We start from the raw sequence: 14,001 nt of genomic DNA, 5'->3' as shown, positions 1-14,001 counted from the left end.
CCCTTGGACACTGTTCACAGGTAGTATTATTTCTGAAAAAAATGTATTGCCACATCAACTTTTTGCAGGCTATCATTTTGATTATGTGGATCAATGCCTTTGTATAAATGGGAGAGAACCGTCCAGTTATTTCAGACCAAAATATACATCTTATATACTCATATTAGTTGCATAAACTGTCATAACTGCAGAAGCTATATACACCGAATACATGGAATATATGTTGCCTTGAGTATGGGAAAATAATCTGGATTACTGCAAGACTTTTAAGTTTCATGTATAATGCATCTCCTCCCATCACTCCACTAGTGACAGTCTTTACAGCTTAAGGTCACAGTAATTGGGGTGTTGGTGGAAACATGACTAAAGGACCAATGTGAGGCCAGCCATTTTAAATACTGAGTGTGTGTGTGTGTGTGTGTGTGTGTGTGTGTGTGTGTGTACATGTATAGAAGGTGAATATACACATATGACTACTAGACAAACATCTGTTCTCAGAGACTTTGGGTCAAACTTCCCTAATAGTCTCCCCTTTGAAGTAATCATTAGGGCTTGCTAAGGATCTGCTTGTGGAAAGAAGGCATGCCACTGAGAATCAGGGTATGAAATACTTACACAAAGAAAAACAAAAGGGAAAAAATAAACCTCATCTGCACAGCAACAGAAATCAGTGGGGCTAATATTTGAGGGCTGTTTGACATTGTCTTGGATAGAAATTCAAAAGAAATATACAAAAATATTTCAACAGTTCAAATGTTCTGAATCCTCCATTACTTGCTATCAAGAATGAAAATTAAGTCTTACTCAGAGAAGGTCATTGCTAATTATGGCAAATCCTTTACAACTTATTAAATATTTGTTTCTTGTTAATTTCTCATAAGTTCTGAATTCATGACATACTGATATTGGTGGGTATAGTTACTAAGAGGTTATGCTTCCTAAATTCCTACTTATAGGGAATTATACAAAGTAAAATTTAAACTAGTACTCTTTAAATCATAGACACAATATCCCAGACAAATGGTCATAGCACCTATATTATATTTCTTGAAGACACTCAGTAACAAAAATTTCTTGTATGGTAGAAATAAGTTGAAGAGTACATCCAAATCTTAAAACTGAGAGAAAGTCAATTATGTGATAGGAAGGACAGGGGTTGGATTATTCTCCTTTAGTCTGAAGTTTCTTTTGGTTTTTGAAAAGAACTTTATCTAGTGCTAGTTTTATAATGCCATGAATTTTCATCAGATTTTAGAAAATGTATGTGTTTTTATATGACAAGGAATTGAATATGCACAAAGTTACTTCCATTAAACAGAAGAGTTCAATAAAGCTAGAATACCATTTTTTCATAGAAGTAAATCAATCCTTTCCTTGCTTGGGGACATTAGGACTGTTTATGTGAAGAGCTCTGAAATGAATGCTTAACGTATTTTAGTTCCTGAAATTATCAACACAGATTATAATCGACTTGAAAGAATTGTGTAAGCTAGATGTGAACATTAATTAACACAACAGCTTATTGCAATGGATTACCAATATAAATATTGAAAGCCATTTATCAAAGCTATTGGTTTGAAAACTTATAACGAGCAGCACAATTTGGTGTACTATTTTAGGAGCACAGAGCTGAACGTCATCATATCCATTTAATTTTTTTATCCAACTTGTCCAAGAATAAGATACACATTCATCTATTTACAAGTAACAAAATCATTCACAGCACATACCTTATACCATAGGATTTCAGGTTCTCTGGTTGGTAGTAAAAAATCTTCTATGTCACGGCATGAAATTTCCTTGCTTTTGCTAAGTTCAGCTTTATCAAAGTATTTCATCTTGGAATTGTAGCAGAGTCCAGTGTCATTTTCGCCCACTGTCAGTGAGATGGATACCTTCATACAGTAAGTGGAGTTTCTGTAATGAAGCAAAATAAATAAGGTGGTCTGGTGTGAACAAAAAGTGCTGCCAGAATGTGTTTACTTCACTAAAAGAGAAAGAGAAACAGAGACAGAGAGAGAGGAGGAGAGGAAGAGGGAAAAAGAAAAGCAAACATTCCCTTGATTAGTTAATGTTACGGTATTATGGCTTATTTCACAGAACTTTCTCTTATCACACAGCTAAACAAAGCTTGGTTTGGTGAAAACATTCGTACATTTTTCATTTGTTAGAAAAAAAAGTTTTGTATTATATACAAGTGTGGTTTGAAACCTGTTCACTAGGGATTTTTGTATCTAAAAAATGAATGAAATAAAGGAAGATTTAGGTCAGAAAAGAAGTCAACCCTGCGTTTATGCTAAACTTGGCAAACTCAACAGAGTAGAAAAATATAACTGGTCTATTGGGCATAATGGAATGAGAAGAAAAAGGCTGCTCAATTCTTGTAGTATGGGTTGTCTTGGTAAGTGGAGACATTATCAGTGAATATGGGAAGAGAAGTCTTGGGTAAAAATACTGCACACTCACTATCTTTATAGACTCAAATCCATTTGGGTTGGGACCTGGAGTCCAGGTTGTCAGACAAGATAAACATCCTAATGTACTATGTAAGGAGGGACCCCATCCTGATAGGTTCTACATAATCAGCTCATTAAATCAGTGCCTCATTTTACAACTTGTTGGTTCCTAAATCAAGTTTCTAACTTGAAATACATGAGAAGAGAAATCATGTTCAGAGATCTCCTTGAAAGAGTTGGACCAAAGGAAGTTTTCCTGTAAAGTGCACTATTTGGGTTTGCCATTTAAGTCTCTGCACATTCAGTGAACACTGCTATGGGTCAGGCACAGTCATGTAGGCAGTGAGAAAAAAGAGAAGCATAAAACATCAAATTCAAGGTTTTATAGAGAACTTCTTATGTGGTAAGTGCCCAATAGCTCATTTGTATACTTGGTTATCAAATTCTGGATTTGAGTTTTACTGCTTACTATTTCCGCAATGTTGGGCAACTCATTTAACCCCTCAGAACCTTAGGTGGGGGTGGTGGGACAACACGTGTCTGAGTTTGGCCTGTCACCGGTGCTCAGTAACGTTGGCTCTTCTCACTCTGCACTGGTGCACACAGATCACAGTCCTCTAGTTCTCCTCCTTATTCAGCCAAGATATTTGCCATTTAAACAGCCACTTGATTCAAATTTTTGTTTTTTGTTGTTTTTTTTTTTTTTAATGCCAATATGACAAGACGAGAATAGCCAGAAAATAGGTAGGTTGGTTGTGGTATAATAAAAATATATATTTGGTCTTAGTTCATGGCACAGATTTCCTGAAACTCCTAGAACCATCAGAGTGATAGGAGTGGAGCATCTTTGAGTATTCAAAGTGAGCCCCTTTTAATCACCTTTGAGTTTATGTTAATGAGATGCCTTAGGATGAAGCCCTTAGAAAGCCTCAGAATGGGGCTGGTTACCAGAAAGACCAAGTGTTTAGAGGATTGGAATGTTTAACTCCAGCCATGGACCCTAAGGCAAGCGGGCAGGAGCTTCAGGTGAAGCTCTATAAAAAACAACAAAGGTTGATGAGTTTGGGTGGATGAACCGTGGAGGTTCTGGGGGGGGGGGGCGCATGCCTGGAGATGGCATGGAAGTCCTGTGCCGCTTCCTCCACACTGTGCCCTACATGCCTCTTCCATCTGACTGTTCATTTCTACCCTTTGATATACCCTTTGTAATAAATTGACAATAGTACGTCAACTGCTTCCTGAGTTTGTGAGCCATTCTAGCAAATGACTGAGTCCAAGGAGGGGGTTGTGAGAACCTCTGATTCGTAGCCAGTCTGTCAGAAGCACAGGTGACAGCCTGGACTTGCACTGCTGTCTGAGTTGTGAGGCAGGAGGCAGTCTGGTGGGACTGAGTCCTCAACCTGTGGGGTGTGATGTTATCTCCAATAGATAGTGTCAGAACAGATTTGAACTGTAGCATAAACAGCTGGTGTTGCAAAATCACTTGGTGTGGAAAACCCTTCACATACCTGGTGTCAGAAGTACTGAGAATAGAGCAGAAAAATAGAGTTTTCCTTTACAGTTATTTATTTCACTTTATATTGGGTAACAAAGAAAAGTGCCACAAAATTATTACGCAGAATGATTAAATATTGATGTCTCTACTTCGTATAATAGCCTAGAAGCACATCTAAAATACTTCACAGGTAAAACCTTTAACCTTTAAACAAAGTCAGTCAGTAAAATGGTCCTGGAAGAATGTGTTCAGAGATTTTGTTAGAATGATAAAACATAGTATAGTCCCTGCTCTCAGGCCCTTGTAATCCAGAAGTGATACACAAGTAAACAGCTGAAATTCAATGTGATAAGCACTACAGAAAGATAGTGTGCACCACCACAACAGCGTCAAAGAAAGAATCAAGACTTCTTAAGTTGTGATACCTGGTTGTCTTAATGAGAAAGAATTCGGCAAGTTTAACAAAGGCTAATCCAGGGAACAGTATGCACAAAGGCTTGAAGACGTGCAACAACTTGATATGTTAGAGGAATTGCAAATGATTTGGTGTGGCTGGACTCCAGAGTAGTTATAAAGGAACAGCAGGCACTGAGACCAGAGAGGTTTGCAGAAGCCAGAAGGAGAGTCACGTAAGCCACAGCAGAATGTGGACTTTATGCTGGGAAATGAAGACAATGGGATTTTGGAGAGATTTTTCTGATGGCAGTGAGAAAAATGGATTGGAGAGAACAGAGGACTAGGTGCAGTGAGAAAATTAGAAAGCAACATCATTCATTCAGGAGAAACATGGCCGCTCCAAAGGCAATGACCACTGAGACAGGAAGGAGGAATCATGCTCAAATTATATTAAAGATACCGAATCACTACAACAGTGAAGGAGCAAAGGAAAGAGAGAGTTATCCAAGATGATGAAGAAGTTTCCTCAGATGAGTATATGAAAAGTAGAGTCAATCTTTCGGCATGGAAAATACTGAAGGGAAAAAAAAAAAAACAGCTTTGAGAGAAAAGAAAGTGTGCTAAATTTTAGCTTGAGCTTCACACCCAAGTGGAAAAAATATCCTCTTTGGGTTTGCCAGAAATATTGCTCATGCATTATTTATTAATTTTACTCCAGCACAGACTAGAACATGCTCTTTGTAGGCTCATTTTAAGGTAATATTTTCAGAAAAAATAATTATCCAAGGTAAGCAATTAACTATCCTAGGACATATCCCAACGTGCAGTAAGAAAATACCCACGTTTTAGAATAATACTGATATTTGTACACATTAGAATTCTTAAAGAACAGACTTTTCTAAGAAGCAAATCAGTGAATTCTAAATTTGAATGAACATTCCACATGAATGTTTTAAATTCATGAGTCTTAGGTTTTCTTTCTCCTCAAACTACTAATTACTATTGTTTGTTTGTTTTTCTACACCTTCTTTTATCAAATGCCAGACATTTTTTTATACAAACAGGGCTGAGTCAAGAGCAAGATCTCAAAAGCCCAGCTGTAAAAGATTCAGATTCCAGCTTGATCGCTCAGTACTTTTGACAAGGAGAGAAAGTTACTTGACTCCTGAGGCTGCCATCTTCTCCTCATTTGTATAAAGAGAAAGTAATACTAAAAACCTTGGAGGTTGTTTTGGGAATCAAACATGCTGAAACACAGAAAGAGCTTAGGGCAGGGCCAGTCTTCCAGAGAGCACTGAGTAAGTTAGATACTATCGGTACTACATCCCTTGTCCCTATTTCCTTTAGATTTGCATTTCCCAGTACAGCCACCAAGTGTTTTTAGAAGGCAGGTTAGACAGACAACATGACCATGATGATGCCTTCAGTTCTTCAGTGCTTAATTAATGTCAAGCATAAGAATCCAGAAAGGTCCTTCTATTTTTCATCTGGGATATGTGAGTGGGCTGGAGAAGAAGGAGTAAACCTGATGAAAAATACAGACTTCCCACCCCACCAGCCCTTTCTCCTTTCTATAGACGCAACTGACGACCAATTTTCAGAAAGTAGCTCCAGATGAGCACACTTAGGTGTTCTTATTTTCCTGACTTTTATTCCCCAGCTCTGGGAGGTGACTGCTGATTTACAACTGTCTGGTAATGTCTGGAATTCCAGACTCCCCAGGATAGCACTATTTTCAAATTACTTTCAATGTTTTAATACTTGTTTACTGTTTCTGTTCATCAGGAGGTGATTTAAAAAGCTAAAAATAAAGCAGCATCCAATGAACACGATACTCCTATTTACTGAGAAGAGCTAACAGGAAGCAAGCAACTTGTGACATATTAATAAACATATGATCCCTGTGAGGGGAATTACACACTCTCAAAGTAAACAGTACCATCCGCCATCATCAAATTTGCAGCATGACTGCTATGGCACCCTGGCTCTGTGCATCAGGGAAATACCATGCGATGGGGTAAATGGGGTAAGGCAAAGGCTCCTACAGGACTTCCGGTGAAAATCAAAAGCACATATTTACTCGGCTTCTATTGTTTAGAATGGATGGGCTGTCATCTAGGCAAAAAGCTAAATCATGACTACTAGTTTCCATGTTTATAAAGTGAACAGAGAGACAGGATATACATGTATGTACAGAAAACACTTGTTCTTTACTGATATTCAATACTCAGTTGACTCTGGAAGTCAGTACAGAGCATTCAAGTTCTCCAAGGGTTTCTGAGCAGTGTGCTACCTTGAAAGAGACAAAGATTCAATAATATTATTGTGGATTAATAAAAAATAAAAGCTAGCTCTACTCCAATGATAAAAAAATACAATATTAATTTCAAAAAAGACCTAGTTTTCTCTGGCAAAGGTGACCTGAAGTACAGACCAAGTACACAGTATGTATTATACAAATAGTTCACACAGATTTCCTTCATTTATCCAGCTGAAGTTACAGCAAAGTAACCCAATGCCTAAAGAAGTCAATGATTTACCCAAGTTCTACTATCCATTTAGTAGCAAAAAAAAAATAGGATTAGAACTCACATCTCGTAACTTCTAATTCTATATACTGGAGATTATTAGTGCTGGATATATATATATATATATATATATATATATATATATATATATACATGTGTGTGTATGTATATGTGTATATATATACACACATGTATATATGTATATGTGTATATGCATATATGTACATATACATATATACATATATATGTATATATACATATATGTGTGTGTATACATATATATACATATATGTGTGTGTATATATATATATATATATATATATATATTCAACATTGTTTAAAACAAAATAAAGTTACCCACTCTTAGCCCCTGGGTTTTATATTATTTTGTACCCCCAAACAGATGTCTTCTGGAGAAAGGGAAAATGTAATCTAAGTCGGATTTCTTTGAAAATTTGGGTCTTAAATCCCTCAAGTTTAATAAGGACTAAAAGGGAGCAAGGGACAGGTCTTAAAGAAATATTATGGTGTTTTTCAGGTCCTTCTACTATGTACTTTTTACATATTTACATACTTGTCAACGAGTTGGCTTCTGAAAGGACTGCCTTAGAGTCCTGTCTTACAAGGGAGTGAAAAAACCATCTAACTTTAAACCAATACAAAGACTAAGAACTAACAAATATATTAAAACATAATTAAGAAGCAAATGCATGACACAAATATAAAATGAAAATAACTTCTGTAAGTACAGACTTTGGAAGTCAGTACAGTGCATTCAAGTTCTCCAAGGGTTTCTGAGCAGTGTGCTACCTTGAAAGAGACAAAGATTCTGAATTGCCATGCATAGGAGCTATCACAGATTTAAAAAATTCATCTTTTAATGGATGCATCACTACACAACTATAGATCAAGGTGTGGCAATGTGGGTAGTCCAGACAGGAGGTGAGAAAGAAAACTGTGTGTGAAAAGGGAAATTTTGTATATTACCTGATTAGCTGATAGAGTATAATAAAAACCACACGACACCACACATTAAGGGTAGCACAGTTGCAATTATTCTGTAATCACACCTCTTATGCATGATCATGTGTAGTGTTGAATGTCTCCTACTCTAACAGAATTACCAGTAACATGATAGTTAAATAGATCCTCTAACAGACTCACTAACTACTTGATCTGTCTGTTATGTTAATTCTCAGGTCTCTAGGGAAAATCATAACATTTCCATAGTATTTGGAAATGTTTTCCCACATAACGAAGGGCTGAGAAAGACAGACAGGAATTTGAACAATGGTTTTAAAGGATTAAGTTGTTCTCTGCTTCTCTGTTTCTTACGGTCTACTCTAACATTTACTGGTCATTTCTTAAGTCGTAATCTTCTGTATATAATTGTTTTGTACAAATAAAAGCACAAAGTATTTTTAAAGTGTCAAAAATATTTGCCCATGGAAAGACATCTCTGAATCAGTTACTGCAGCCCTGAAATTTGACCATAGTGTCTAATCATTAGTTGTGAAACTAACATGTGAGGAATCAAAAATGTAAGGCTTGGATTGTGGAGGGAACATTTTACAGTTTGTTAAGGCTTAAATATGCTCTGACAGTTTATTTCTAATCTTAAAGCCTTCCAATTTTTTCCTGTATTTTAATGTTTTCTCAGTCTTTACCATGATGCCTGAAGCAAAGCATGTGGCCCCTCTGTTACATCTGATCTTTCTTACACATACTATGCTTATGGCTACTGGCACAAAATGTGAGATTTGTTTGGATTAGGTTTTCTTTTGAGAAGAGCTCTGGAGGACCTATTGATTTAACTGTGCTTAAACTCAGCCCTTCTGACAAGATTACAGAGAGACCACTGAGCAAATGATAAGACTAAAAATGCCAGTTTACTGCCTTTTGATTTGAAGTTCTGTTTTCTAAAAATTTAACTGGTACACTGAACTTCATCTACAGTCTTATGTTAACTATCAATTCAAAATAATTATCTCTGTCTTTTTTGGTGAAAAGTAATTAACAGAATTTTGCCATTTCTGTTTTCCTAGCCTAAGATTCTTGAAAGACTAGAGTTGAAAAGTCCTCGGTATATGGAATTCTAGTCCAATATTTCTCTGCCTGAGCTACCCTTGGGCGCGAGGACTTTTGAACTTCACAATTAGATTCCAAGGTCTCCTTCCTGACCTCTGCTTGAGGAAGAAGACGGACACAGCAAAGCAAAAATAAATACGTGTCCCTGAAAGGAAAATGAGGCCCAGAACGTGGGTTCGAGGTCACATAAATTACAAATAATTTTCTCAAGAAAGCTTATCCATCTTATCCTTTTGTTTATTTTCCCCATAACAATCTCAACTTTTTAAAATTTGATTTAAATCCACCTTAGTTAACATGTAGTGTAATAATGATTTCAGGAGGAGAATTGAGTGATTCATCACTTACATACAACACCTAGTGCTCATCCCAACAAGTGCCCTCCTTAATGCCCATCATCCATTGTGCCTATCCTCCCACCCAACACCCCTCCAGCAATCCTCAGTTTGTTCTCTGTATTTAAGAGCCTCTTACGGTTTGGCTCTCTCTCTGTTTTTATCTTATTTTTCCTTTGCTTCCCCTATGTTCATCTGCTTTGTTTCTTACATTCACATATGAGTGAAATCATAAGATATTTATCTTTCTCTGGCTAACTTCTTTCACCTAGCATAATACAATCTCGATTTGTAATCATTTATTTCCAGTTATTTAGCTGCCTCCTCTGTTAACAGGCATTCTTCTTACAGTATATAAAATGAAGGAGTTCGCTCTATGCTGTTTGAATTATTAGAAGCATACTTTTTTAACTGAGGTAAAAGGAATACAACATGGAATTAACCATTAACCATTTGAAAGTGTACATTTAAGTGTCATTCAGTACATTCATCGTGCTGTGTAACCATCATCTCTACCTAGTTCTAAGACATTTTCATCATCCCCAAAAGAAACCCATAACTATTACCAAGTACTCCCTATTCCCCCATTCCCAAAGCCCCCGGCAACCATCAATCTGCTTTCTGTCTTCATGGATTTGCTTATTAGGAATATTTCCTATAAATGGAATCATATAATGTGTGGATTTTTGCACCTGGCTTCTTTCACTCAGCATAAAGTATTCAAGGTTCACCCACACTGTAGTATGCATCTACCTGTACGCCATTCCATTTTTTGGCTAAGAGCCGACCGTACAGATATACCAATGTAGTTCATTTGTACATGAGCAGATGGACATCTGAATTTGTTTCCACATTTTGGCTATGGAGAGTAATGCTCCTATGAATGTTCATGTACAAGTATTTGTTTGAGTCTGTTTTTTTAATACTTTTGGGACTATACCTTGGGGTAGACATGTTGGGTCATGTGGTTATTCTACATCTCAGTTTTGGACAAATCAAGCACTTCTTTTTTTAAGCTCTTCTACCCCTTCTGAATACGAGTTTCTGCTGCCAAATGGAGACAAAAGCATTAGAGAAACATGGTCACTGACTATTGTGGCTCAAAACTTAAAAGGCCCAATGACTTTTTAAGTGTCTAGCACTGTGCCAGGCACTGGGGAGGCGTTGTCAGTAAATATTTGTGCAATGAATGAATAAACTCTTGGCCAAGGGCTATCAAGTTCTGATTACATTTCTTCTTTGATTCATCTCTTTAAACAACTCTCATGTATAGCCCACCCAACTAGTTTTTACGCCCTTTTGTTTTATACTTCTTCGAAATGGCATGCACTTCTGGATAGTGGATGGGGCAAGAAAACGCGTCTTCTAGGCCCGGCAGAAACTTGTAAAGATTTCCTGGTACTGAATAGCTATCTGCCATCACCTGGTTATCTCATTCTCTCACCCGGTATGCAACAGCCTAGTTGGCCTTCTCGACTAGAAAGAGAAGAAAAAGGGAGAATCAAAGTGTGAGCCATGCTTGGGTCAGTTATAAATCACTTTTGTTTTTCTCCCCAAGGATCACATAGGCAGCTTTTAATACAGTGAGTCTAGCAGTTCTTATACTGTTAGAAATCTTGTACAGAAGTGACCTAGGATCCAGATGCTTAGCTAATCCTGTACCCCATCTCCTCATTTTATAATCTAAATTCCAGGGAAGGTTGTAACAGAGTAAAACAAAATCTATATTCATCTTTAAGACAGAAAGCTACCAAGGTTCGCTGAAATTTTACCCATTCACAAATAGATTTTTCAGAGTTAGACTAATAACATTTAAACATATGAAAACATGGTTTTTTTCCCCTTCTTGTATAGAAACCATATATGCACTATGTCAGGAAACAGCCCCCATAATCAGTGGGGGGTTTTTTCTGCTAATACTTCTTTAAATATTTTCTAACTGTCATAATGGCATATGCTTTATTCAGCTCTACTTAGGTCAATATTATCTGATAATAACTTTGCTTTCTTTAACTTCACAAGAAAAATACAATATACAAACTGTAAAGAGAGTAAATAATTATTAAGGACATTTATATCATATTTCTAATTACATGTATAAGACAAAAACTGAATCTATTACATAAAATTGATACGGGTGCATATTTCTGGGCTCTAGAGACTGGTGTTATTTTAAAGATATAATGCTTACTAAAAGTCATGATCAGAGTTTCATGTAAAGACTGATCTCTTTGCACGTGGCATGTTGAGAAACTAGCCTGATTGCTGCAGACACAAAGGGGACATAATAGCAGGCTTGTATCCAGGAAAACTATTCCTCATCCAAGGGAGTTTTGGAAGAAAAGGAAGAGGAAGCCAGGTATGTTCCCTGAAAAAGAGATGAGGCTACCACCCTTGACCCAACATGTTCATACCACTAGCTCGGTGCTCAAATTTGAAGGTAACATGTGAGATCTTGCTTGCTTTTTCCATGACACTCTAATTTCACTTTTTGGACTCTTCCACCGATTTTTCTCCTGGAACAGTTTGAAATAGTTTCTTTCTGTATAAATTCAGTATATTTCCTTTTACCCTTCCCAGAGTAAAGGCATACTATTTGATAAACACAAAATAAAATCATTCAGCCCAACAGAGAACACTCAACATTATATAGGAATAAATGTATAACATCATTTATTACATGAGTCAATTACCTATCATTTATTGACCATTAAAACTTTATTCATTTAGTGAACACATATTTGCTGAGCAAAGACTGTGTCTGGCCCAGCTGGGGATAAAGCAGTGAACAAGCAAAGTACTTGCTTTTATGGAGGTTATATTTTACTGAGAGGAAATGGTGGAGGGAGGAATACTGTACAAAAAGCTTTATACAATACCACTTCACAGACACTAGAATGGCTATTATAAAGAAAATGGAAAATAACAAGTTTTGGCAAAAATATGGGGAAAAAATGGAACCCTCATGCATTGCTGGTGGGAATATAAAATGGTGCAGTTCTTCAAAAAGTTAAACACAGAGTTACCAAATGATCTAGCAATTCTACCCCTAGCTATATACCTGAAACAACTGAAAGCAGGGACTTCAACAGCTACTTGTCTATCAATGTTCATAGTAGCATTACTCACAGCGCCAAAACACAGAAACAACACAAACATTCATCAAAACGTGAACGGGTAAACAAAATGTGGCATATAAATACAGCAGAATAGTATTTGGTCTTTAACAAGAATAACATCCTGATACCTGATGCAACACGGATAAGCCTTAAAAACATTACGCTAAGTGAAATAAGTCAGACACAAAAGGACAAACAGTGTATAATTCCACTTACATATCTACAATAAGCAAACTCAGACAGACAAAAGTAAAATAGAAGTTACCTGATCTGAGGGAAAGAAAGGTACTGAATTTGTTTGGAATGATAAAAATTTCCTGGCAGTGAATAGTGGTGATGGTTGCACCACATTGTGAACGTACGTAATGCCACTAACATGTATGATTAAAATGGTTGGAATGGAAACTTCTATATTATGTATATTTTACCAGGATCAAAAAAAAAAACCATTAAATTATACATTCTGGATGCATGAATTATATGGCTTGTGAATGCTATCTCAATAAAGGCATTATTTTTTAAAAAGCTTTCACGCATTCTGTCATCTCATCTTCCTCTATGTAATCACATTTAACCTTCATATTTTAAATATCATTTCTGTTTTTGACTTCTGTGTCTGTATCTCCAGCTCTGATTTCTCTGTCAACTCTAGATTTACATATCCAGTTGCCTATTTATCATACCTATTTGAAAACTAAAAAGTTACTTCAGACCTAACGACCTAACGTGCCCTGGAAACAAATCTCTGCTTTTACTCTCAAATCTACTCTTCCCCTGGCCTCCCGTATCTCACGAATAGCCACACCATTCACCGAACTGCTCAAGCAAAATAGTTAGAATTCTTTCAGACGTTACAGTGTCATCCCGACAAAACTAGCATGAGGACAGTGAGGGGGTACCAAAGACAAAATAATTAAGGTAAATGATATTTCAATCCATGTTTAAAAAATAAAATTAATACCAAAAATCCATGAGAACAATAAAGGTTTCACAGTCTTAACTGTACCACCCTGCTTTATATGTATCCTATCAATGATCACTAATTGATATTTCCTTCATTTTATTTCTGTGTATAGGTATATATTTCATCTTCCATTCAGTGTAAGTACCATGAGAGCAGGAGTTTAATCTGCCTTGTTCACCACTTTATCGCATGAAGTTGTGCTCCATTTACCAGGCTCTCCTACTGGCTGAGTTCAAACGTGAATTTTTCCAAGACAGGATCTGTCATTTCAGGTTCTGGAATTGGTTGTATGACCTCCTTCCTCTCTTCTTCCCTCTAGACAGAGGGGTGCCTGTGGCTTCCCACTGTTGCTAACCCCTGGAATGCCTCGTGTTATGCCATTTCAGCTCTTCTACCATATTTATAACCCATTTTGCATATTAAATGTCCCTAATGAACTATTTGGAATGTATTTGTTTTAACCGACTAGATCCTGGCCACTACAGTAGTTTAGGCAACAAACATCTGAGTGTGTGTTTTTTTTAATTTTTAACATTTATTCATTTTTGAGAGAGAGAGAGAGAGAGAGAGAGAGAGAGAGAGAGAGCATGAGTGGGGGAGGGGCAGAGAGAGAGGGAGAC

General features: G+C 36.7%; 1 protein-coding gene across 1 annotated transcript in view; it reads right to left on the bottom strand.

The window, feature by feature from the left end:
- Window positions 1–14,001, bottom strand: part of IL1RAPL1 (interleukin 1 receptor accessory protein like 1) — a 1,262,266-nt gene that overhangs the window by 551,697 nt on the left and 696,568 nt on the right. Inside the window, exon 3 of the mRNA XM_040468734.1 lies at window positions 1,731–1,917. Within this exon, the coding sequence (XP_040324668.1) occupies window positions 1,731–1,917 (187 nt within the window). The remainder of the gene's footprint in view (window positions 1–1,730; window positions 1,918–14,001) is intronic.

The sequence above is a fragment of the Herpailurus yagouaroundi genome, unplaced genomic scaffold (assembly GCF_014898765.1).
Source record: "Herpailurus yagouaroundi ecotype Mexico unplaced genomic scaffold, PumYag 67793, whole genome shotgun sequence".
NCBI classification, from domain to species: Eukaryota; Metazoa; Chordata; class Mammalia; order Carnivora; family Felidae; genus Herpailurus; species Herpailurus yagouaroundi.
Note: the sequence above shows the minus strand (reverse complement) of the source record. Positions and strands in the feature narration are given on the sequence as shown.